The following is a 25,747-nucleotide window of genomic DNA, read 5'->3' on the forward strand; positions in this document are numbered from 1 at the left end:
AAAACCACGTGCCTGAAATGCTTATATATAAATCTAGAAACACATTTCTACCTTTCTTCTTTAGCAAAACTCTATCAGCACGGAAATGTGTATAGAATGTGAGTGACTCCAGATCCTAGTAGAACCATGCCATATTTTGCAGGCGACTGCAACTGCTTCTCTCTACAGTACCTCCTCGCTTGATGCCTATTGCACTGTACTATTTGTGGCCAGCATGGGTGGAAGAACACAGTGAGGTGCACGTCCTCCTCCCTTTCCAACCTCACCAAACCAAATCCAGGACGGCGCAGGGATCTCTGTTGTGTGTGTGTGCTGAGGCTAGGACTGTCACTCATTCTCTGATCAGCTTCTGAAAGCAGCTAGAGAGCAGCTGGCAAAAAACAATTCTGAAAAAAAAAATTACATTGCATCTAAATCTCTATCTAATCCACCCAAGCTCCTATTGAAGGAAAAATATATTTGCAAGAAACTTCCACCCCAACAGCAGATTACAATGCTGCATACTAAGGATCTCATCTGGACTCTGTTTTTCCTTGGAGCTGCAGGTACATGAATATATATAATTTTTTTTTTTGGAGGTTGGGAACAAATTTGATTTCTGACCACTTCTGAATACTGTGCTGTGATGCAATTTTAGACTCCTCCGGAGGAACAGGGGAATAGTGTTTTTGTTTCCTAGAATGCAATGTTTTTACACTGATGATTTGTTTCTCCCAAATATTGAATGTTGTGCTTTCCCCATCCCACTTTGTTTCGGAACTGGGGGGGGGGGGGGGGGGGATAGCCGTAGAGGCTGGAAGCATTGCACTTTTGCGATTTTCTCCCTTCTCTGCATTTCAAAGGCAGCATTTTGGTGGAGGAGCTGGGAGATGAGCGAGAGGCAGAGAGACTGCTGGGGAGGAGGATTGGGAGGTGCTGGCTGAGCAAACATTGAGGAGAAAAGAATAAACCCCAGATCCTCAAGCTGAACCAAATCAGCATCGTTCAGAGTAAACACTGAAGCTAGGAAACCTCTTTTTGTTTCAGTGTGGACAAGTCCCCTTTGGTATTTTCGCCGCCTTGGCTCCCCCAGGGATGGTCAGTCAGTCTTAACGGTTTGCAATAGAGGGGAAAATTAGAAGAAAAGGAAAACGGGGTTGTTTTTTTTTGCCCCCTCTTCCTGTGCATGGTGCTACTTTGCTTTACTAGACGTCCAGTTAGTTGGAAACATTGTTCACAATTGAATCTGAATGGGAAAGATGGCTCAGTCTGCAATTTGACAGGAGAAAGTGAAAGGGGTGGGGGGGGGGGGAGAGGTGAGGAGGGCGTGATCCAGGGGCTGGTTTTATACGTTGATACCTATGTCTGAGTGCAAGGGGAGGAATTGCCCCTCTTTCTTGAACCCACCCCTCTTGGATTGAAGGTTGTGTGTGTTGCAAATTGCAGACAATGGAGAGGGGGAAGGAGAATGAAATGATGAGGGTACTACGTGCGATGTGTTAATGGTGTCGCCATATGAGGAGCCAGGAGGGGGCTTTGTTTTAAAAAATTTCTACCAGAATAGCTGAAGGAGGGTGCTGGTTTTTGCAGGGCGCCCCCCCCCCCACGCCGCAAACGATGCATGTGTAATGTGCGGGGGGGGGGGAATGAAACGAAGCAACGGCGAGGAGCGATGCAATGGCAAATAAAGGCGAGGGTGAAAGAGGCTGCAAAAAGAGGGACGGTTTGAATGCAGCTGCAAAGGGTGGGGTGGCTAAGAACCGGGGGGGGGGTCAGAGCTGCTGGGGGTGCAGTAAGTTCGGAAAGGGGAGGAATCTGGTGCAGAAAAAATCGGTGCGATTGTGTGTGTGTGTGTGTGTGAGCGAGAGTGAGCGCGCGCTGGGGAGGGGACGGTGGACGGGCGCGAGCTCCTGAGCTGCGACGGGGAGGGGGGAGTAAGTGAGGGGGGGGGCTCGCTTGCATCCGCCGCCAATCAGGAGCCGGCGGCCCCGAGCGGGAAACGCCGTTAGGGGCTTTGCTCCCCAACGTTCGTAACGGTCCCGCCCCTCAGCCCTTCATCTCAGACCTGCCCCCCCCCCCAGAGTCCCCCCCCCCGCTGCTGGGAGTCCCCCCCCCGCCAGCGCCCCCCAATCCAAGCCCTGACGCTGCCACCCAGGGGTGGTGCACCCCCAGCATCACCCCTGCTGGGACCCCGCCTGTCAGCAGCCCCCTTTGCCCTGGGACGACGCCCACGCCAGCGGTGCCCCAATGCTTGCCATGCACTTGCTGTGTGGCCGCTGTTGCCCCACCTCCAGCTGCGGGTGCCAGTGCTGCACCCACAGCTGCTTGCTCTTGTCACCCCCGTTCCGCCTTCCACAGCCCCACCCAACCCACTGTGTCATAGCAGCTTCACACACTGCTGCCAGCACCCCGCTGCAACCCCGTTCCCAACGGCCGTCACCACCCCGACGCCCATGGCACGCTGACTCTCAAGCCATGGTCCTTCCATCATACCCCAACTCCCCAGTCACTGCCATGGCACGCCTCTGCCTACACCCCACATACTGTCCCAGTCCCCACCGCCCCCAGGTACCATCACTCTCCACCACATCACCCCACACTGATGACCCTCACCTACCCAACAGCGACTACTACTGCCACTGCTCCACCCATCAACACACACCTTCCCAACTATCACCACCATGCCAACCCACTGCCATCAACCCGCACCTACCCCACAACAAACCCTGCCATTGCCCTCCAACCCATTGTCAGATACACCCCCGAGCTCAAAGCTGCCTAGTGAGCATCAGCATCACCCAATCCGGTTACACAGCTTCCCCATACCAAAAGAACCATCCCACAACTGCTCTTTAATTTCGAATTTTTAAAATTTATATTACTACTTATTGGCATAGAACCCATATATGAACAGATAAGGAGATTGTCAAATCCCTACCACAACCCTTCTCTATTCCAGCCACACCCTTCAATCACAATCACCACACACCTACCTTCTCTTCTGTAAAGCACCACTAGATACTTGCCTTTTTCCCCAACAATCATGCCAGTTACACATTCACACAAAGCATTCTCAGTTGTGTGAGGGGGAAAGAAAGTGCGTTTTTCCAGGGAACAGACCAATTGGGGTAATTAAAGCTTCACTAAAGGAAAAAAATTATACAAATACATGTCTCTCCCTGCCCCCTTCAAAATGATGTTTATTTGTTGTTAATAATGAGCGTCAAGGTGCTTGGGGAGCTGCACAGCTCAGAACTGACAGCTGTTAAACAGTATAAAATGGAGAATGTAAAAGCCAAATAAAATATTAAAAAGTCAAAACAAAGCAGCAACACATCATACAATAAAAGCAATACCCAGCACAGCTGTAGCACCTTCCATGCTAAAGGATCCTGCTTTAATTTGCTAAGCCTTACCTCCTCCTTTTCCTGCCCCCCCTTCCCTCCCCCAAGAGAAAGAGAGAGAGAGAAGCTTGCAGGGTGAAGAATCCAGTCTGATGAAGGAAAAGTCAAGGCAGAGAAAAAGCTACGCCAGCCATGATAATGCCAATAAAAAGCCCTTCTCCTTTTACAGTAACTTAAATGTGGGAAAAAGCAGGGAATAGATGTGTACTAGTGAGGAAACCCTGAATAGAGGATTGTCTGAGGAGTGGTCACCCAGTGGGGTGGGAACAAAAGCATTCCTCCTGCATCTTTTAAAATAGCTTCTTTTGTATATATTTCTATGTCCTGGGATAGTAACGCCTTAACTTACTCTTAAATTAAAACAACATTCTTTTATAAATCAGAGGCTGATTTATAGACACAACAGATGGCTCATCTCCTTTCATTTACATCCCGAGAACTATGGTTTCTTAAATAATAGAGAACATTTTGTATAAACTTTACAGTGTTGACATATGGCCTGGAAGATTCCTGACGTGACCAGTTGATTTTTCTTAAGAACATTTAATTTAATAATAATTTAATGAATTCCCAGTGTTTGTCTTCAGGAGTGTAAAAGGGCTGTGGCTGCTCTCCAGACTGAAAGTGCCTTCATGTTTTCTTGGCTGGCCTCCAGAAATATATTTTACAGATAGACTTTCCTGCCTTAGGGTATAAGAAAAGATTGGTTTCTTGTTTTAAAAGAAGGCATGAACTTTTTTTTTTTAATGCCATGGATTTGTGTTGGCTGAGAGGTAGGAAAGCAGAACCAATTGATGGGGGAGGAGATAGGAGAGGAGAATACTGCACCTGCTGCCATCAGTCTGCAGGGAACAGCAAGAAGCGCTAACGAGACAAAAAAGCACATTTTATTTTCTTGTTAAAAAAGGCCATCCTGCATTTTATTGATCACTCTCACATCTGGGTGTTTATGGAGTGTATGCAGTTTTTTTGTTTGTTTTTCTTTTGGTGTGGCTTTTGACATACTGTTTTTGAAGGACATACTTTAGTATGAATTTCATCCATCAGCAGTAGAACGCTGTTCTGTTCTATCACAGACAGGAAGGCAGATGTTATGGATTTTTAATGAACTTGTACACAACCAGTTTGGGAAGAAGCTGTCTTTCAGGGGCATATGCAGTAGCTAATATGAAGGAAACTGCCTGAAGAATTTAATTAGATCCATTATAAAGGCTTTTTCAACTAAAGCAAAATGACATTTTTGTTAATATTACAATGAGGATGTAAAACTTGAGAAAGTAAACATGTTCTACTGAGATAATGGACATTTTTAAAACAGCACATGAAACAGTTTGCTGGTCCTTCTGTAATACAGAGCAAGTCTGGAAGTAGCCTGGCCAAGGGTGCGGCTGTGAAGGGAACTACAGCTCCCAGGCATCTCTCTGCTTCAGAATGAGATTCTTTGCATATGTCTGCAATGGACTTGAGAAGGGGGGGGAGGGAAGAGAAGGGGAAGGAGTGATGAATCCATCAAATCTGGGAGAGGGGGAAAAATTAGCCACATAGACTTTTGTTAGACATCAAAACTACCACAGAAGCGAATTTGAAGGTCAGATTTGTGCTGGCCGTGGCCTCTTTTGTTTGGGAAAAGCACACTGCCAAATCTTAAAGCTGTTGCTGATGCAAAGGGATGTAAATTAGTTGGGTTTGGCGGTGGTGCCATTATCCTCTTTCAGTTCATGGTGTTGAAATGCTGCCTCTCTGCTGCAGCTGCTCATTAGTAGCATTGCCTTTTGATGTTGCCCTGAGAGCCAAATGGTGGGCTTTCAGGCACTTTTAATGCATTACATTTATAACTGTCTGAGGGAATCACTACTAACTGCTGGAATGAGATTTTTACATGTAATTCTTAGTTTACAATAGAGAAGGTGGGATGTGTTCCTAAAGGAAGAGGAATAGATAAGGGATCAAGGGAAAAAAACTGCAAATGGAAATAATCATTTTACATACAGTTCAGATTTAGTCCTTTATACTGGCTCTCAAATCCAAGGATGGGAATACAGATATTTACTCTGTTGGATGAGTTATACCTGAAACTACCAGGTCTACAGAAGCAGTCAAAAGTTGTGCCAAAACACATGGTGACATTTGATGAAGTTAAGAGCTTATTCGAAAATGACGAAGATGATTGTTTTTGTCTATAGTTTTCTTTGGAACTGGTTTCCAGCTCTGAAGTCTGCGGTTATTTCTGTTTGGTCACATGTAACATGTATTGTGGGATTATTGACTGACCAAACAGTTAGTAATGCCTAAATCTAAATAAATCTGAGGCTTAGGAGGAATAGACTTGGGCCCATGTTCAGTCCTGTTCTAAGCAACTGCAAATTCACTTCAAATTATTGGTGGTAAAGCCTGCTGAATTTAGCCCTGGATTTCTCTTTCTCTAATGGATGAGGAATTCCCCATATGTATGGTTGCTGTCTATTTTTGGAGATTATGCTGTCAAGATTGGTCTGGGGGCAGACTGGTTTTGTTTCAGCAGTGGTATTCCTTCCGCTGTGGTGGCATTTGGAGATTTTGGACTTCATTCTTGTAGTTGATGACCTCCAAGACATGCTATAAAGACTCCTCTGTTCTCCCAGTCCTTTCCTGAAGGTGGGAGTGAATGGGAGATGCAGAATGTTGATGCTGGGGCAGGTTTTTTAGGAGTCTTGTTTTTTTTGAATATTGTATATGTTATGTTTTGACAGTAATTCTAGAGCCTGGGATAGGAAAAATGAAATGAACAGAGAGAAGCGGCCATCTTTCCAGTAACACCTCATTTGGTTTCTTAAAAAGCCAGTCATCCTTTCCCACCGAGAGCTAGAATGTCATAAAATTGTACATCAACAGCTACACTGAAGAAGATACTTTGGGGAATAATCACATAATACTTGCTAGCTGAATGAGTTATCCAGTTTCTTAAGCCATCACGTTTAAGAGGTGAATAATTGATATACATATCTGGTAACCATTTGGTCTACTAAGAGACAATTGTATGTGCAACAGAAACAAGGATGCCATGGACAGTTTGGGCCATCAGGGTATTTGCTCCTGAAGGTAGTGTTGGTTGCTCTTAACTTTCTACAGTATATTAATACTCAGAGGCATGATATAAGAATAAGGAGCTAGATTTTCAGATCAGCCTTAATGGTCATCTGTTTTTTATTCACAGTTAGGCACTTAGTGCTGTCTTTATTCATTGCCAGGGTATCTGAGATACCTAGGCATATAAAGGTCTGATCCAAAGTCCATGGAAGCCAGCTAAGTCTTTCTATTGAATTCAATGGGCTTTAGATCAATCCTATGGTGACCTAAACTTTGGGCCCAAAAAACTGAGCCTACATTTATTTGCACCTGCAATTTGTGGCCACAGAAATGGAGGCCAGTATCTGAAAATCCAATGCAAGAAGGTTATGTTTAAAATATGTAATACAATAATGCAATATCTGTAATAGTCTTCCAGCTAATCAGATCCCTGATCTTGTGAAGAGAAAAGACAGCTTTAGAGATCTGCAGAACTGTAAAGTGATAACTCTGGATGTCCTGACTTACCACAAACAAGCTAGAGTGATGTAAAGAAAAAATCCATGTGTTCTCACTCCAGCCTAAATCTTGTATGAGATTATTTCCATAAACCAATGAATAAAAATCTTTAAAAGGCTATATCTCCTCTGTTACCTATTCCACAGGGCAGTTTCATTTTTTAAATCCTTTCAAGAAGTTAACTGATACTTTCAAAACCCAATGAAAATAAAATCCTCAGGAAATAGTGTGACTGGCAAGAAGTGAATTGTCTACTAAATAGTAATAGTCTATAGTAAAGTTGTTTTACTAAAAAGAATTTGGTAAGACTATTTTTAGACTATTGTGCTTACTTTACCACATTTGATAGTACTGAGCTTCAATTCATTGTAAAAAGAATATCCAAAAAGTGACCCTTGAGATTTGCCTGTTAGTCTGGGTGACCATGAAAAGCTTTAGTCTTGCACATTTTTTTAGAGCTTTGCTGATATTGAATATTTTTGCACTATTATTTACAGGTCTAAAAGATAAATATTCCTGTTAATTTTCATCAGCTGTTTCTATGGAAAGAGCTTTGTTAGCATGAATAGTTCACATCTACTTGGACAAAGTAAATATTTAACATTGAATTAAGTAAAGTGAAGAAGCTAGGAAAGAATAGTAACAAAAGAAATTTTAATAGGTATTTTAAGGAATGTTTTGTTTAATTATCTAGTGTTGTTATCCATATGTCTTTTCTGAATCAAAAACACTGCTTTGTTCATAGATAAATGATTATTTTGTAATAGTCGGATCATGAAAAATCAGAGTAGATTGATACTTTTCACAGGTTAATTATTTTTACCTATATAGTACATAAGACTTATTGATTTTCTTTAATGCAGATTGTTGCTGTAAAACAGAAGTAATGGACAGTTTTAAATATTTCTATTACAATTTTATAATGTATGATGCATGAGTCAACCTTGAAGTGTCAAAGAAAGAAACGCAATCCTTAATTTCTCAGTCTCTCTTTTAAGTTTAACATGAAGTTATTCAATCAGTAACTTGAAGTCTTATTCCAAGGGAGAAGAAAAATGTTCAAAATTGCTTGAAAACAAAAAAGGATGGTAAGTCTGTGAAACATTCAAAAGGGTTCATAATGAGAAATGAGTCATTTAACTCATTCAAGCTACAGTTTGAGGTCTTTTTGAGCAAAGTGTCGTTTATTAGCACTTGAAGTGGAAAAGTTCGTGCCATAGGAGGGTCCTGGCCTGGTTGTATAAATGAAGTGATGTTGACAAGGTGATGAGATAAAGAATAGAGAGTGGTGAAACTTTTATTCATGAAGATAGAAAAATGGTGTGTCTAATTCTGATTTGGTTTTTGTTGCTCATGTAACTTGTCCAAATACCAATACACACTGTGAAAAAACATTTTGATAAATTGTATTCACTGTATAATATATTTGTTAATAAGCAGCAAAGACTTTGCTATTAAATGTCATTAAAATTACTGCTATATAGTAAGGAATAGTATTAAATTTATGTTGGGAATTGTAAATTTCTTTATTTGAAGAGATCTTCACAGTCTCAGAAAGCAATGCACAGCTAGTTATTTCTGGGTTTAAATGCAATCATTAATTTTTGCAGGTAAACTGTATTATTATTATTAAAGATGAACAATTAGAAAAACTAGATTTTTCTTTGTGTTCCTAGCTAGGAAAACAGAATCTACATTAGATCTTTTTGTATTGCATTTAAAACAGCCAATTTGGCATTGTTTACAAAATATTGGCAAATTGGTCCTAATGTGTGGTATTATTGCATACTCTTATGTTTAAAAATAAACAGTGGAAATAATTGAAGAAACCTCAGAGTTTAGAAATGCTTGTTGGTGGTTCTTCACATCGCACTAAAAAAGCAGGCTGTCTTTGCATATTAATCACTCTTTGAAAGGAAGTTTGCCTTATTTGCATTGTGCATGCACTGAGGAGTCCCATAGTGAGCCTGAGAAAAAAAAGGGGGGAATTGTAATTGTTGTTCTGAAAAGAGTTTTTATTCCATTCAAGTGGAAAGGCTGAATGCAGGAGAATTAGTGCAGTGTTTTGTGGAAGAACAGTCCCATTTGGTCACTTCATTTCATGTGGAGCAGTCCTAGCTTGTAAGGAGCCCGAACACTGGAGATAAGGTTAAAAGGGGAGTGACTCATCATTGTATGATGTAATCTACAACACTAAAGATACTCTCTATTGCATGTACAAATAATCATTGAATCATCAAGTAAAAAGGAATGAAAATAAAATGTCGGTGAAATGTATAAAGTTTAGTGTTTGCTTTTTTATTAATGTGTTTTTATTATGATTGTGAGTTTATTGGAAGCTCATCTGTGGAAACTAGTGATTTGGGAAATCTTCAGGCTATATATTTTTCAGAATAAGAGGTTTTTAGACTGGATTCATCAAGGCAGTACTCCAGTTTTACAGTAGCATGACTGTTACTCTAGTGTAAAACTGGAGAATTGCAGTGGTGAATCAAATCCTTATCTTTTTGTCACATTTTTGCCTACTGTTGTTGCAAACTCAGAAGACAAAAATGGAAGCTCTTGTTACTTTTATGTATGGGGCAGGAAAATGGGAAGTTGATGGTTCAGACAAGACAAGGAAAGTAAAGAAATCTTTTTTTGAGATTTTAAAATGTGAACTTTAGGAAGCGATAACATTTTGAAGAGGAAGAGATTTCCCTGGCTAATTTTCTCAATAGTCCAAGAAGAAGAGTGATTATATTTAAAATACTCTTAGCTGTGGTGGAACTAGGATTTTAACACAGGTTGATGCACAATGTGGGACCTGGGTTGGAGTTGGGGTGGATGAACATGGTTGCCAGTGGCAGAACCAATAACTGCAGTTTTAAATAGAGATGTGTCCAAATCTGGCCCCATAAGTAGGTAACTTCTATTATTGCTAAAGGCGGGGAGGGAGTGGAGATACAGACATCTATCAAGGGGACAATGTATCATTCAGATGGTAAATGAAAATCTTCATTATATATCTCCCCCCCCCCCAAAAAAATCCATAGAACTAAACCTATATTTATATTTAATTAATAATATTGACTGCTGTTTTTCAGTAAAAACTTGGCTGTAACTGCTTATGCTTTATCTCTTGTTACCCAGTGATTGGGTGTCTTTTTTTGTACTTAAATTAGTTTAGTTATGTGCTAAAATTATTAGTTTGTGAATTATGCAAGGTTGCAGATGAAATAGTGCAAATTTGAAGTAGTTTGAAATATAATTATCCTCCTTTGAATAACAGACTGCAGAGAAATACTTGAGCTTTGATGCTCTGATTTTGGAAGAAGCTTCTTGAACTTGAATCTTTCCACAAATTAATCACAGGAACTGAACTGCTGATGCTTTCATTGTTGTCCTTTATAACTGAGAAGTATACAGTGTGTGTGTTTTCAGCTGAACAGCTACAATTAATGTTGGGAACATATTAGAGATCTCATTTTAGCAATGCTGTTCAACTAAGAAAAGAGGAAAGAAACATGAGTGTCTTTAACACGTTTTCTCTTGTTTAGTCAGAAGTGGGTGCTTTGTAATATACACATCACTGCATATATACAGAAGTATAGTACAGTTTATGTTGCCGATGTAGAGAAAAAATTGGCTTCGTATTGCAAAAACTCTGCCTAAGTAATGTTGCTGTTATGACAACAGTAGTTAAAAGAAACTCCTGATTGATACTCCCTCTTTATTTTGTCCCATTTTTCTATTTCTCTTATTTATAAGGAGCACCTATCACTTTGGTGTCTTGAGAGTTGTGTGTAATTATTTTGGCAAATATAGTATACAATGAGAGACAGATGTAATAGCAATTGTGATGTTTGCAAAACAAAATCCCTTAGAAGTATCACATGGTGTTAAGGATTGGAATATCTATGTAAACAGAACCAGCTAAGGATACTGTTGTTTGCATTTGTCACACCTTAATTATAACTACATTATATTTATTTACTGAATTATTATTATTCTTATTATAGCTATAACATTATGACATACCCACAAAAATCAGTTGTGTATATATATAGTGTATTTTGTAAACCTCAATAAACATATCCTTGTTTTTATGTTCTCAGTACTTGATTTATTAATAACATTTACAAGTTTTGCTTGTAACAATCATGTTGTGTTATAGAATATAACTCAGAGTCAAACAATAACTGCACATGCCCTTGGATAATTAAAAATGTTCAGAGAACTTACTGGCAGATTCATCACATTTATCAGATTCTCATGTATGCCCTAAGAAAATATAATCAACAGTTGCTTTTCAAAGTGTATTGTTTGTTAACAAATTGTTTTAAGCCTGCAAAATTCAAAAGAACAAATACTGTAAACATATTTCATTTGTGGTGTTTCTGAAACATAATCCCTTAGAACTATAATGGTTTTAAGGATTGTGAATTGACATACAGAATTACTGCATTTAGGAGACTATGGAGTAGGAGTATAATCTCTTTATGATCTCTGGGATGCAACATACTACTTTGCTACAGGCTTTCTGAGGCATTTAGCATTTACTATGTACTCACTGGTGGTTTGATATTTGTTGGCAGGAGGAGGCTAAAATACTATTTAAACAAGCAAAAGGTATACAACAGTATTTATTTAACCCTCAAAGGATCTAATAGATCTTAAAAATATACTTTCCCAAAAATAAAATGGGGCATATTATTAGGTATTGATGAAGTGTTTGGGCTTTGTCTTTTATCTCCTCTTTGTGGTCACTAGCATTTAGGTGGGTCCTCCATTGTCTCCATCATCACAATTAAGAACATATGCAGATATACATACTTGCGTCATTGTACTAGGTTATAATTGTAAAGCTTTACCAGCTTCTCTTCAGCTCTCTAACAATTTCCTATTCTAACCCATCTTTTTCCCCAGCTAGATATGTCCCCAATGGTCTGTTTGGATATCACAAGTATTAGGTAGAACAAGCCCCCTCCCTCCTGCTGCTTACATCAGTTAACAGTATATAGTACTTATAGCTCAGCCGCTGTTGTTGCTTATCCTTGATTTCCGGCTACTTGGTGCTGTGCTTGTTGTGAGGAGCAGAGCAGCAACTGTGGTGAAGGCAGCCATGTAAGGTAGATATTGAAGAATCTCATTTTTTTTTATTTGAACAATTTTGTATTTAAAAACGTAATTAATGAATCGGTCCAGAACACAGTCAAGATATAAGGGTGGGGGTTTCATTGTCTGAAATGCTCCAATAGCTCTGAGCCTGCAGGGCCAAATAAGAGGCTACACTGCAATGGAAGAGTTAATCTTCATTAAAATAACCTCCCACCCCCACATAGTGTCACTTTTCAAAGCAATAGGGCTTGTGTGTATATATATAATTTAAAGGCTGATTGGCTGCAGAGTTGTTAGGTCAACCTTATGTCTGACATCAGAGTTTTGTCTGAGGGTCAATAGGCTGGCAAGGAGATGTTAGTTTGGGTCTGCTTCTAGATTGGAGTTCAGGGAGTTGTGAGGAAGATGTGACTTGATGTTTTATGCTAGTGGGGGTGGTTTTCATAAATCCTTGAGTGAGGCTGTACAGTGAAAGCCACACATCTTTGTAGAATAAAAATTACTTAATCTAGGCCCCATGAAACTAATTTTTCTTACAATAGAGCCTTTCCATCCCTAGGAAGAAAGTACTTTGAGTGTGCTCTTGTCGAGTTTGGTTTTGCATAATATTGCTTGTTAGGAGACAGATTTTGTGTTTGGATGGTTGTGCTTAACTGCCTTTCACTTCAGTGGTAGTTGCATGTATGCTTCTGAGGAAAGAACCTAGCTGGTGGTGACTGTTTTGAGATGCTTTCCTGTCCCATGTACTCAGAGATCACATCCATTGGTTACCATGTCAACACTTTTACTACAAAATGTTCAGAATAATTGCGTAGGTAAGTAAAGATGCACATAAATCTGCAGATTGGCCCCACACCCTGCTATCACAAAGCAGGACGTGCCTATGAATTGCAAGTAGATGCAATAACCTCCTTACGCATGCTGGAAAAATAGGGATATTGATCAATTGCAAAGAAATGCAGCCTACATGTAAGCAATCCTTCCACTTAAATTGCAATAATGTTAATAGTTAAAATGATTATATTCCATAGAATCTTACGTTTAAAATTAATGTCATTTAGTAGTCATAGTAGTAACAGTGGCACCTTAGAGACTAACGAATTTATTAATTTGTTAGTCTCTAAGGTGCCACAAGTACTCCTGTTCTTTTTGCGGATATAGACTAACACGGCTGCTACTCTGAAAGTAGTAACAGTGAAAATTCTAGTCCAACAGAGTGGTTCTCAACCTGTTTACCATTGTGGGCCGTATATGTGGGTTGCATCCAATACTACCTGCTTGTCCCTGAGGATGTCACATGAGCCGCAGCTCTGTGCTGGCTGGGCCACAGGTTAAGAACCACTGTTCTAACCTATGTGGGCTCTTCTACAGCTGTCATCACTATTGTAACTGAGAACCTTCCAGTGATGCATTAAGTGATGTATCTGTGATGTTTTTCTTTCTCTTATCCTCTTCTTCAGGAAGAGAATTGTGTGTACAGTGGAATATTTTTTCTTTTGGTAGGGTTTTGTTTTGTGAAAGGTACATGATGCTGTGTGTTAGAGAGAGCAGGGTTGAAGAAATTTGCCTTGCACTTGGAGTAGAAGGTGGTGAGGCTTGCTGTGGTTTGTGACTATATACAATAGTACAGTAAATGCTTAAGTTAAACTTAAAAATTTTATCTCTAACCTTTTCTAGTAACACTGATCTTAGATGTTTGCAGCCATAGTAGAAACAGTCTTTCAGACAGAAGTGTACAATTTTTGTGTTGTCACTTTAATGCTAAAAATTAGCAACACTAAACTTGTATAAAATGAGAAGAGCCAGCACCGTAAATAATATTATCCTTTCTGATAATATTTATAACAATAATAATGAGCAAATGCCAATCTCTTGAACAAGAGCACTTTTTAAAAATTTTCAGTGGGATATCTGTTGTAGTTGTTTTTATACCTGTTTGAAGAATATACACCCCTTGAAGAATACCTGAATTAACTAATTACCTGTAGATATACATGTTACTGTGTATTGATTTTTAAATTAATTTGGGTTTAAAGAAAACCACTATAGATGGAGAATATTTTTGTATGAATGCAACTCGTAGTTTAAACAAAAACCACAAGCCAAATGGGAAGCAAATCACTGGAATTTGTGTCGCTAGTAACCATGAAATGAGGATTCAGTGTTTTCATGATTGCAGTCTGTGATGAGCACTGCAGTACTATTATTCTATCGGGTTTACAGAATGATTAATGCCATATCTAGTAGCCCTTGTGGATGCATAACAGTTGCTTCTCATGGATTTAAATTAGTAAATGTAAATGAGTCCTAAAATCAAAATGGTAAATCCCATACTGTAGTTGTCTTGTGTATGTTCAGGCCTTGCATTGTTTATCTCTGCAGTGTCTATTATCTGCAAACGCAGTTATTTGTTATTTATTGGGGCATACACAAGTAGCTGCAAGTTTAAAGGGGGGAGAAGTGCAACAGAAAAAAAAAAAAGATCTTATCCCTTGTTCTTGAAGACTGCATTTTGAGTGTAGGGACCACAAGAATCTAGTTGAAGTGATGAGTGAAGCAACACACTGTTGATTCCCTTGGAATTTAGCACTCTTAGTGGATTAGAACTAAAAATAGCTCTGCCTGACATTGTACCAGATCAGGCAGCATTTTAAAATATCTGCAGTTATAGATTTGAGGTAAATGAAAATATCCACACTTAAGCATCCGAAAGCATAGTTTCTATCTAACAGTTTTGTTACTGGAACACCTGAATGTTGGTTGTAATTCTAAGATGTACATTTTTAGGGAGATCTATGTTTAACATGGAACAAACATTTCAGAATGAAAATGTAATTGTAGTTTTATATATTGTGTGTGTAATTCCATTGCTTGTGTCAAAATGTTAACAGCAACGAAATATTAACGTTTTGTTGTAATTTTTGTGTATGTGAATTTAGGCAGGATTGTTCACATCTTAATTATTAGCTATTTATTCAGCACTATAAATATGCATGGTACTTTATAGAACAAGTACAGATGACGTGCCTGTTTCTTCATTGCATTGTGCAGTCATCTATACCTTTTGCATAGTGAGTGAAAAGTGGAGATAAAATGCTAATAAATCAGCATGGAAAAGGACAAGGTTTACATCAGTAAGATGATGTGATAGCTTTGGTTACTTCTGCTTGTGTCCTAGAAGTTATAGTTGAGTTAGATGTTTTTCTGTGTAAGTCATTGTATTGTTAATGATGAATTGTAATGCTAATTAATTCACCTTAACGCTAACATTTGTTAAATGGTGGTATATGAGCATGACGACATTGTCTGAGATGAGACTATATGTTTTTGCTGTAAAACATAGTTTCAATTTTAATAAGGGAAAACAAAATAAACATCGTCTATTTAATCAAAAATCTGGATCTCTATTACCATAAATGGCCATCTTACAGTTTAAACTCCATTATGTACTTTTGTTGCATTTGTATTTTATTCTGTTTGTCAAGTCTTTGGAAGAGAGAAACATCTTTGGTTGCTGGCCAGATGCCATTGATGTTGATTCCAGTTTTTATAACTGGGGTCTGGTCTCTCATTATCTCCCAGAGATCTTGGTCAGCAGACATAATGCCAGATACATGTCTCACTTCTGGTTCATACTAGTGTAGGTCCATGAAACCACTGAAGTTACTTTGGTGTAACTAATATTCAGCCTCTCTTAATGAGCATCTCATATTAGATAGAAACACCCCCCCCCTTTTTTTCTGGTTCAGATCTGGGAAGGATTTTAAAAACAGATAAACAGGATTCATAAATAAATTTGCTTCCTTGGTGTTTTGGGTCCAGCATGTCTGTGAATTAAGCTTTATAAGCAACAGTAGACCCTTAATACTATGCAATATTTTTCTTTTATTTGGAAAGAAACTAGTATTTGGTTGCCAGTACCTGTTAGCACCTCATACAATCTTTGCAGCTTGTGATAAGGAACAGAACCAGCATCTTTTTTTTTTTTTTTTTTAATAGTGCCAATTGTATGTGATGGACACACACTTTTTTTCTATGAAAAGAACGATCGTTTAAAAGAAGAAACACATTGAAATGGAAAATACCATCCAATCTAAACACTTACTTACTTTAATGACTTGAACAAGGCTTACCATTATGCTCCACTATGTAATCAAATGTTCCTCAGGGTAATACTTAAAGCAGTCTTATTTCCATTTACAAGATAAGGTATTTGGAGTTAGTTCCTCACTTGGAAGCTACCTCTGTAAGTGGAAGGCATATAAATACACCCACGTATGAAGTTATTTACTTACTTGGAATGTGTACAAACAACAACAAACACTGCAAAACCACAGCCTACCTTTATAATAAAAGAAAACAAGCAGTCTATATGTGTCTTGCACACAGGAACACTTTAAAAATCCTGTTTCTTGTAGAGCATAAAAACGAAAATTGCGGAAGGTTGTGATGTGTGAGTCCTTCCTATCAAAAAGCTCTGTGATGCTAGGACACGGAATGCATATGGTGAGCTTTATAACTGCTTATGCTTGAGCAATTGTGGTTCATTGGGTACAGTTTCATCTGGGTTTTGTTTGAAAGACCTTGCTGTTTTTGTGGCGACAGTAAGGAATCCTGTCAGTCTGAGGACATCAGTTGTCTTCCTTGATTTAAGGAAATATAATTTGGTAGTAATACAGGACAAAAATTAGTAAGTTCATTTCTTGTTGAAAGCATAAATAGAAATAATTGGGGCTTATTAGACTGATGAAAACATATGTCAACAGCAACCATACAAAATCATTGGTTCCACTGAGAAGAAGGAATGACAAACTACAGTCTAAGAAACAAGGAGAGTCTCCATGTTCTGTAGAGCTATTTGCCATATGCCGTGGTTCAATATGCAGGAACCAAGCGGAAGAGAGACTTGTCAACAGTAAACCCATAAACCAGTACAGAGGCACATAAAGCAAGTTCTTTCATCTGGAAATCTCAAGGGTACTATATTGGGTAAAGCATGTCTGTTGGATCTTTCAGTTGTATGTCATGCTTGACACTTCAAGCAAAGCTAGAACTATCACAGCATTCTTAATCTTCCTTCCTCTACAAGAAAAATTACATAATTTCTTTTCTCTCATTCAGGACATTTAGAGCTTCCTACTTCAAGGTATTTTTGTGTTGTTAGACATGCAAATTTATGCTGAAATATGTTTATTGTTTCAGGAAGAGAGGTGGAAAATCTAGAAGGGTTCAGATTATTTTCTCTTCTTATTTCTTTTTCCATGTTCTGTAAAAATAGCAGGTTAAGGATTATGAATTTGCATTCCTTGTGCTTTAAAGAAATGTAGAATAATGGAATAATGTGATGGCCTGTTAGAAATTAGGCATTGTATCCCCAAACCAATGTCTGACTACAGCAGTCTTTGTCTTTTGTATGGCAAGAACGGTGATTAGCAACATACAAATAACCAAGAATATATCAGTAATCCAAAACCTTAGCAGAGGCTCTGTGGTGTTAATAGGAGTCCATATGAAAGCTGTTTAAAAGAAACTCATAGGGCCACTTAAGGTGGGTGGATGGTTATATGGTGGGGAGCATGGGAAAAAGATAAGACCAAATGTAGATTGAGTTTCATAATTTGAGAGTTGAACTTCTCCTCCCATTTGGCATGTAGAGTACTACTTACTAGACTTCCCAATCAGTTATAATATTCAATTTAAAGGGTATGTAATTGCAGGAGTATACTGGACACAGAGGAGCTCATAATATTCTTGATATATTTGGATAGGAGATTACATCTCTGAAAGAGAGACTAGAATCTGGAGCTATATAATCACAAAGTAGTAATTTCTTTTTCAGGTTTAATAAGGCATCCTGTTAAGAATATCTGTACATTTTGCTTATTTTCAGTAAATTTTGAAAAAAGTTACAAGTTGATAGAGTATTTGATCTTTTGCTTACTATTGTACCTTATCTGTTTATTTTTGTTCCACATGAACTGTACCTGATTGCAACATTACTAGCTGTGTTTGTACATACCTTTCAAGATGAGCATCTAAAGATGAGCATTTTACTTGTCTTCTTTTGTTGCTTCTACAGATTTCTAGAACACAGGGAAGAATTTAAAGCTATAACATCTGCTACTATATTTGATTGATCAGCTGTGTGCTTTGCAGAAAAGCTCTGTGGGATATTTCAGTTCACAGTTCATTTTAATATTTATAGGGGTTATAAATTAAAGACAGGACAACCAGAGGCAGTTATAGCTGAAAGCTCTGGCCCAGGTGAAATTCTTTGAACTCCACTAGATGGCACTAATTTATTGTGTGTGTAGAATGATGATGTTGGTGGGAGAAGACCAAATGGACCTGGTGGTATAGTTGGAAGATGTTAATTTTGAAACAGTGAAGTTGAGTAAAATAATGAAAATCTGCAGTACACATGAATTATGTATCTGCTTGACGGTACTGCGTTCTTGAAAGGGCATGAACTTTTTACGCTTACAAGCATTGAAAAGCCCTGAAAAAATTAGGTGATGTTTCAGACTGTGTGGAGAGATAGTAATATAAGCAAAATATGAGGATAGAGAAAATAACCAGAAATTAAAGTTATTACATAGATGTATTGATTTACCACCATTCTGTACTACTTTGATTCATGAACTCCCTTTTCCTGCACAAGAGTCAATTTAGATGATTGTTCAAATGTTCAAGAACCATACCAAGGAAACAACTTCCTTAAAAGTTGGCTTTCTCAGAATAGTGTATTGCAGATCTATGTTATAGCCTGTAAATTTCTCTGTCCAGATGATCACTGGGAGTTCTACCTCTGCAGTTATATTTATTCTTTACATTAGTGGCTTCTTCAAGTTGAAGAAACCATAGTAGTTCCTTCTCTGCAAAGTAAATGCCTTACCACCCCATTTCCAAAATTATGGTACTGTTAACTGCACTGTACATAATTAACATTCACTACTGCATAGACAATTAATGCATTTGAGGTCATATGCAGGAAAGAGGCTTTGCATCCAGCTTCTCAAAGGCCATTGATAGATACACAATACTCCATAATCCCTTCTCAAACACTTCAGCATCCAGGAGCTTGGTCTGACTCCCAGAAAAAGTGTTTTCATTAGAGTAATGGATTACCAAGTCTGCAACTTCTAGCCTTGGCTTTGATTAATGTTAAAATGGAGTCAACATAGTAGGGCCTTAAAGCGCTGGGTTTCACGGGAGCATATTTTATTGCAGCACATGGGTACCAAAGGCCATTACATCTCTCTCTGTTGTCAGTGAATACAAAGACTGAGTTCTCAACAGAGGCTCTGTGTATCATATTGAGCCAAGTTACACCTGTTTGTTCAAAGATGACTACTTGATCAAAAAGATACTGGTATGTTCTCTGATCATCCCCAAAATATCATTCTGAGAAGGTGTAGTTGTAGTCGGGTTGGTCACAGGATATTAGAGAGACAAGGTGGGTGAGTTCTTTTATTGGACCAACTTCTGTTGGTGAGAGACACAAGCTTGTGAGCCATACAGAACTCTTGAAAAAGCTTGTCTCTCTCACGAACAGAAGTTGGTTCAATAAAAGGTAATGCATCACCCATCTTGTCATTCTGAGAAGGGACACTTGGAGTCTTTTCTGAATCAGCTGGTAATGCAAGTTTTGGGGTCAATGAGAAATGCAATTTTTCCAGATGAATTCATTTGGGCACCCTGTTTTAAGCAGGACAAAGCATGATGATTCTGAAAAAGCTATGGCGATTGTGATGGATAAGCAGCTGAACATGAGCTCCAGTGCAATGCTGTGGCCAAGAGGGGCAATGCAGCACTTGGATGCATAAACAGGGTAACTGAGTAGGAGTAGAGAGGTTATACCTCAGTATTTGGTACTAGTGTGACCACTGCTGGAATGCTGTGTCCAGCTCTGGTATTCACACTTCAAGAAGGATGCTGATAAATTGGAGCGGGTTCAGAGAAGAGTCACAAGAATGAGTAAAGGATTAGAAAACGTGCCTTATAGTAATAGACTTGAGGCCCTCAATCTGTTTAGCTTAATAAAGAGAAAGTTAAGGAGTGACTTGATTATAGTCTATAACTACCTACCAGGGGACCATATATTTAATAATTAACTCTTCAGTCTTGCAGCGAAAGGTATAACACGATTCAATGGCTGGCAGTTGAAACTACACAAATTCAGACAGGAAATAAGCTGTAAGTTTTTGACAGTGAAGATGATTAACCATTGGAACAATTTCCCAAGGGTTGTGGTGGATTCTCCATCACTGACTATTTTAAAATCAAGATTGGATGTGTTTCTAAAAGATCTACTCTAAGAATTATCTTGGAGATGTTCTCTGGCCTGTGCTATACAGGAGGTCAGACTAGGTGATCGCAGTGGTCCCTTCTGGCCTTAGAACCTATGAATATCAATGTCTTCAAAGGTCAGGCTTATTTTATTGGTTATATTAGCAGCCTGGTGTTGACTGTAGATTTTCACCCTGTAGCAACTAGTCCTTTGGGCACTTAGTTGTTTACCTCATTCTCTTTATCCCCTGTCTCTGCCTTTGATGGGAAGACTGTTGTGTGGGCTTCATAGGTGCCTCAGCTTTGAGCCAGGCAGGAAGATATCAGGGTGTTTGATTCTCAAAGTCAAGTAGTGGCATGTGTGCTGGAACTGAGGGTGCCCTGGGTGCTGCTGCACCTCCTGTCTTGAAGTAGTTTTCATCATGTACAGGGTTTACAGTTTGGTTCAATGGCTCTCAGCACCCGCATTATTCAAATTGTTTCAGCACCCTTAAGTAGTGTCCTATTCTCAATGTTAATTTACACTCTTCATCTTAACTGATTTTTCCATCCAGTTAGGGAGGAGGGCAGTGCCTTTCTTCCCTGAAGGATCCACCACTCTGGACATAGCAAAACCCATGAGTTAGGATTATCTAGTATAGCAAAGTGGTGGCAGAGTTCCTCTTCTTATGATTTTTTGTTTTAAATTAAAAGCTCCCCGGTTGGTATACTTGCTAAATTGATAACCCCGTCCCTACTCTTTCTGCCTTCATGAAGGAGAGAAAAACCCTTCTGCATGCAGTTCTTTCCACCCAAGAAGGCAGTTTCTTTCTTTTTTACCCCCAGCAATTTCTCCTTTTTCTTCCAGTGTGGCTTCTGTTTGGAAGGGAGAAAGTCTTTGGGTAGAACTGAGGACTTCCCTAAGCTAGTGATAGATCACTAAGCATGATGAGTGGTTGCAAGCAATTGAGTGGCTCAGTATAGAGTATCAAAAGGCTCCTGCTTCTGAACTTAAAAAAGGACTTTTGCATTTGGAATGGAGCACTTGAGGCAGATTGCCTTAGCACCTTATCTTTACCGTGGGGCTTATCATTCCATGGGGGCACACTAGGGCATCTGCTCCTGCAGCTAGTACCTTAGCTATTTCCCACTTTGCTGCACAGCACATTGGGGAATTCCAGAGCGTTCAGCAATTTGGTTTTAGTATCTGACACCAGCCATCAGGATCACCACTGTAGGTCCATTGTGAGCCAACCCTCCACTCCGCTGGCAAACACTTTGAAATCACCTTGGGAAGAGCAGCTTTTGATCCAATACTGTCAGTCTGCTCTCTGCCAGAACTTGTATCAAGATGTCTGTACTCATAGGAGTTGAATCAGACATACAGTGATGTATGTAGTGTATGGCAGAATTAAAATCCATTTTCAATTCATTCGGTTGGCAATTTGCCTTCAGGCTTTTATGTTGTAATACTGTGAAGCAGTTTGATTTGATTTTTTTAAAGTTATTTTTACATGTAAACTTATTGTAGGTTCATTTGAGATTCTGGTTCTCTAGAAGTAATTATAGTTATCATTTACTAGGTACCACACACTGGGAACTACATGAACTCACTCCAGTAAAACAGCCAGGCTTTTTGTCTTTTGTTTTTCTGTTAATGCCATTAATTTTTACATTAGTTGGAGCAGTTTAGGAGTATGACATTTGATGAGGCAGACAATTGGGGATATAAATCACTGCTTTTGAATTTCATGCTTGCCATGTAGTTAATGTTTTCTGTTGGTTTTGGTTTAAGATTAAAAAACAAGAAAGACTCATGGGAACAGAAACTACTAAACCCACAAGTAACTCATGGAAAGCATATCAAACACACACACTAATGAAAGATGGGTAATCACCTGAAACTTGCTTAGGCATACATGTATCCCTGGATTTTGTGGATATTTCTGGATCAATGCATTGTATTTCCTAAAAGCTTTCATACCTGTAATGTTTTTTTTAAATCTGCACAGCCACTTCATCCCACCTACAATTTAGCGATTTTTTTCTGGTTTTCATTCTAATAATTAGAACATTTTTATTTTTAACACTGCACAACCTTTTAAAACATTCTAATTAACTGGATCATATTAAGTGTAGTGGGAATAGTTTCTCTCTCAGAGGCTGGTTGGAGACCAAATGGCTGCTGTATGAATCTTTGGGCATATCACAAATCTAAATGTAAATCAGTCTCGAGGGGAAATTCAGTGAAGCATATCTAGCTTTGTTTGGTTTGTTCGATTGAGATAATCAATCAGGATTTACAGTGGAGACCTGGTTGGTGTGAATGTAAGATCCCTTTGCCAGAACAGAAGGTGGAATACAAAGTTATTTGACATTCTTTGCAAACAGATGGAAACCACTGCTTATGAGTTTGCATGTGAAAGTTTTTGGGAACAGCTTTTACCTAAACATGTCTTTTTGTTTTAATTTAATAAACATGGCTAAAAACACTCAAGAGCTGTAAGTCTCTCTTGATTATTGGAAACAAATTTGTGTGATGCTTAGCTGCGCTTTCCTGTTAAGACGGGGCTTATAAAAGCCTAGTTGAATGTATTAAACCTAAGGAAAAAGCATGAATAAGATAAGAATGGCTAATGAGGGTGATGAATTCATTGGATTGTGTATTGTTCTGTAGACCACAGCCTTTTAGGAATACACTTTGGATTTGTTTGTGTATTCTTAGGACACCAATGAGATGCTTTGTGATGTGCTGGGAATAATTGGCTCAAAAAGAGAGAGCCGCTGTGGTAAGGGTTAAAAATCTCCATTATTTTCATCCAAAATGAACATTGGAGTTAATAGCATGTGACTCGGTAGCCACTTCCATTAATTGTTAGTGCATGTTGCCATTTAAAATAAAGGCACACTTGTAGGCACAGGATTGTGGCCTGGTGAGGTTTTTTTTTTTAATATTTGGTGAATTTTCAAAAAGGTATTGAGTAATAAAGGGAACTGTTCATGTAGATCTGTGCCTCATGCTTGCATCTCCTGTGGTGTCTTATTTGACTTCAGTGAAAGCAAACAATGGGATAACTTCTTGCTTACATACTCCATTTATGTCTTTTCTTTAGTGAGTACAAAATAATGGGGCTGAGTCTTCCTTACACTAAGGCCCCTTTGCACCGCACTGGAAGTATAAAAGGACTTCAAAGCAAGTGTAAATGTTGTTTATGTAAAAGGGAATCGGTCCCATTTATTCTGTATATTTACGTATTCATTCTATCAGTTACGGTATGTACCTTTCAACGGTTCTAAAATTCCTCTGCTTCAGTATAACTTGGATCACGTGAAAAGTATAGGTTTGTTTTCCGGCCCCGTTTGTCTCCTGAAGTATCTTACCTGTTTTCCTTCTCAATCCTCTCCAGCATAAAGCCTGCACAGACCGATTGCTTTTCCAACCAAGAAGAGCTAGAGGTGACTCTGGAGCTCATCTGCGCTGCTCTTCAGTCAGCTGAAGGGGTCAATGGAAAGTGACGCAAACTTCTCCTTCAGGGTTTATATGCTCCCTTATTGGGATGTTATGCTGCCAGCTGATAGGGGAACAAAGGACTAAGAGAAAGTCCTAAACTTCGATATCCTATATGGTCACAGGGGGTTCTATTACTAGACCCTTCACCAGACTTCCCTGAAACATTTTTGTTTGTTTCTAAGGAAAGTTTAGTATAAAAAAGATGCCTAACGTTGTATAGACTGCCATTCTGGATAGTAAAGCTGACTGAGTCACGGAGATGATAATATCGTGCAGCATGGGCCTTTGATTTCTTCATGCAGATCACCCCACTGAGTGTTAGGCTTGCAGTCTTCAGTATATACTCAACAATTATTATGAATGAATATTTGTATTACAGTAGCACTGAGAGGTCCCATTCAAGATACAGGCTCTACAGAAACATAGCAAGGGACAGTCCTTGCCCTAAAGAGCTACAATCTAACTATACAAGATGGTAAGACGGAGACAGAAGAACAGAGAGCCTTCAATCTGAAGGTGTGCCAACAACTGTAGTTGCTTTATTTCTTTTAATTCATAAGAAAAGTACCCTGTATAAAAGTTAATTGTAGACTAAGGAGAATAAATCACGTCTTCTCGCATTTACAGTAAATGTCCACTGTTTAGTGAAAGAGTTTGGCTACACCACTTATGTGATTGTTCTTGTTTGTTACGTATTTTCCTCCCCTGATGGATATTAATTTTTAATCTCAGCAGCTATGATTTGCTCTTCTCATTATCTGTTGTGAAAGAGAGATCACATTTCTTTTTTGCATGAAAAGTAGAAAAGGAAAAAAAGTAATGCAGTTACTTCTAGTTAAAAGCTAAGCAGGTCCTATATGAGCCTTGTCTAATTCATTATGGATTACTGTTTTAGAATTAGAAAATTGTGTTATAAATCATGATGTCATTTCCAGCTAATCAAATTCAGGCAAGGGCTTTCTTGCTCCCATGAGATCTGGCCCATCACAGACAGCTGTGTCAAGTGCACTGATGTCTGGAAGGGATGGGGCGGGGGGAGAATCAGGGTTGTAACCTGGAATAGGTTTTCATTGCAGTTTTCTTTATTTACTATTCATTGCGATAGAATAAAAAAGGTGCAAATAAAGCACTTACAGCCTGACTTATGGAACTTGATTACTAGTAAAGTGTAACACATTTAAACTGATGTTTCATGTCAAGGATTCAGCACCTGCTTTTTTTATGCTGCAACATACTAACGCCTACAAATAAATGCAAAAGAGAATCAAGGAAAAACAAAATGTCCTCTCTGAACAAAGGAGAATCCAGTTGGATTCACAAGAAGAGCTGTGCATGGTATAATACTTAGGGGAAAAAATTCTTACCACACACGGAAGCAACTTAAAAGTGTGGTTCAGAAAAATCTCAATAAAATGATATTGGCTGGGATATGTCTACGTGCTGGCATGCCTATGGAGATAGTTGATTGATATTTCAGAGAGTACACATGGGTTCGTCTATGGACATGCAGAATTTCATGAGCTGTGATACGGAGAAGGTATATAGACCAACAGATGTAGGTGGGGAGAATCTGTAATTTAGTACAGGAGACCTCACTTCCGGGTGGTAAACATTAAGAATGGCTCTGTACATATGTCTTTGCTATTTATACTTTCTCTTAGAACTTTGAGATTTGCCTAGGTTCTTCCCAAAACAGAAAAGATGTTCTCTGCCCAAGGAGATTTTCAGTTAACCTAAATGTGATGTAATGAGGGGTAAGAGAAAATGGGGATAATATCAGCGATATTATAGAGTTACCCAAAGAGGGCCTGGCCTTGACTCAAAGTAGGAAAAGAGGGTGATTTTTTTTTCTTTTCTAACAAAGAATATCTTAGTTGCCTAATTACATCTAGTTATTGTGGCTGAAGTGGGTTTAAAGGAG

At 38.8% G+C, this 25,747-nt stretch overlaps 1 protein-coding gene across 8 annotated transcripts in view; it reads left to right on the top strand.

Moving 5' to 3' along the window:
* The first annotated feature begins 222 nt into the window (after positions 1 to 222).
* NCAM1 (neural cell adhesion molecule 1) overlaps positions 223 to 25,747 on the top strand; it is a 243,697-nt gene continuing 218,172 nt past the window's right edge. For 2 of the 8 annotated variants that reach the window (XM_054004826.1, XM_054004820.1), the window contains exon 1: positions 223 to 545. In XM_054004826.1, coding sequence (XP_053860801.1) covers positions 494 to 545 — 52 coding nt within the window. In that variant the 5' untranslated portion in view covers positions 223 to 493. The remainder of the gene's footprint in view (positions 546 to 25,747) is intronic. The other 6 variants (XM_054004822.1, XM_054004824.1, XM_054004821.1 and 3 more) reach the window with 5 other exon arrangements.

This window comes from Malaclemys terrapin, chromosome 15 (genome assembly GCF_027887155.1).
Source record: "Malaclemys terrapin pileata isolate rMalTer1 chromosome 15, rMalTer1.hap1, whole genome shotgun sequence".
Taxonomy (NCBI): domain Eukaryota; kingdom Metazoa; phylum Chordata; order Testudines; family Emydidae; genus Malaclemys; species Malaclemys terrapin.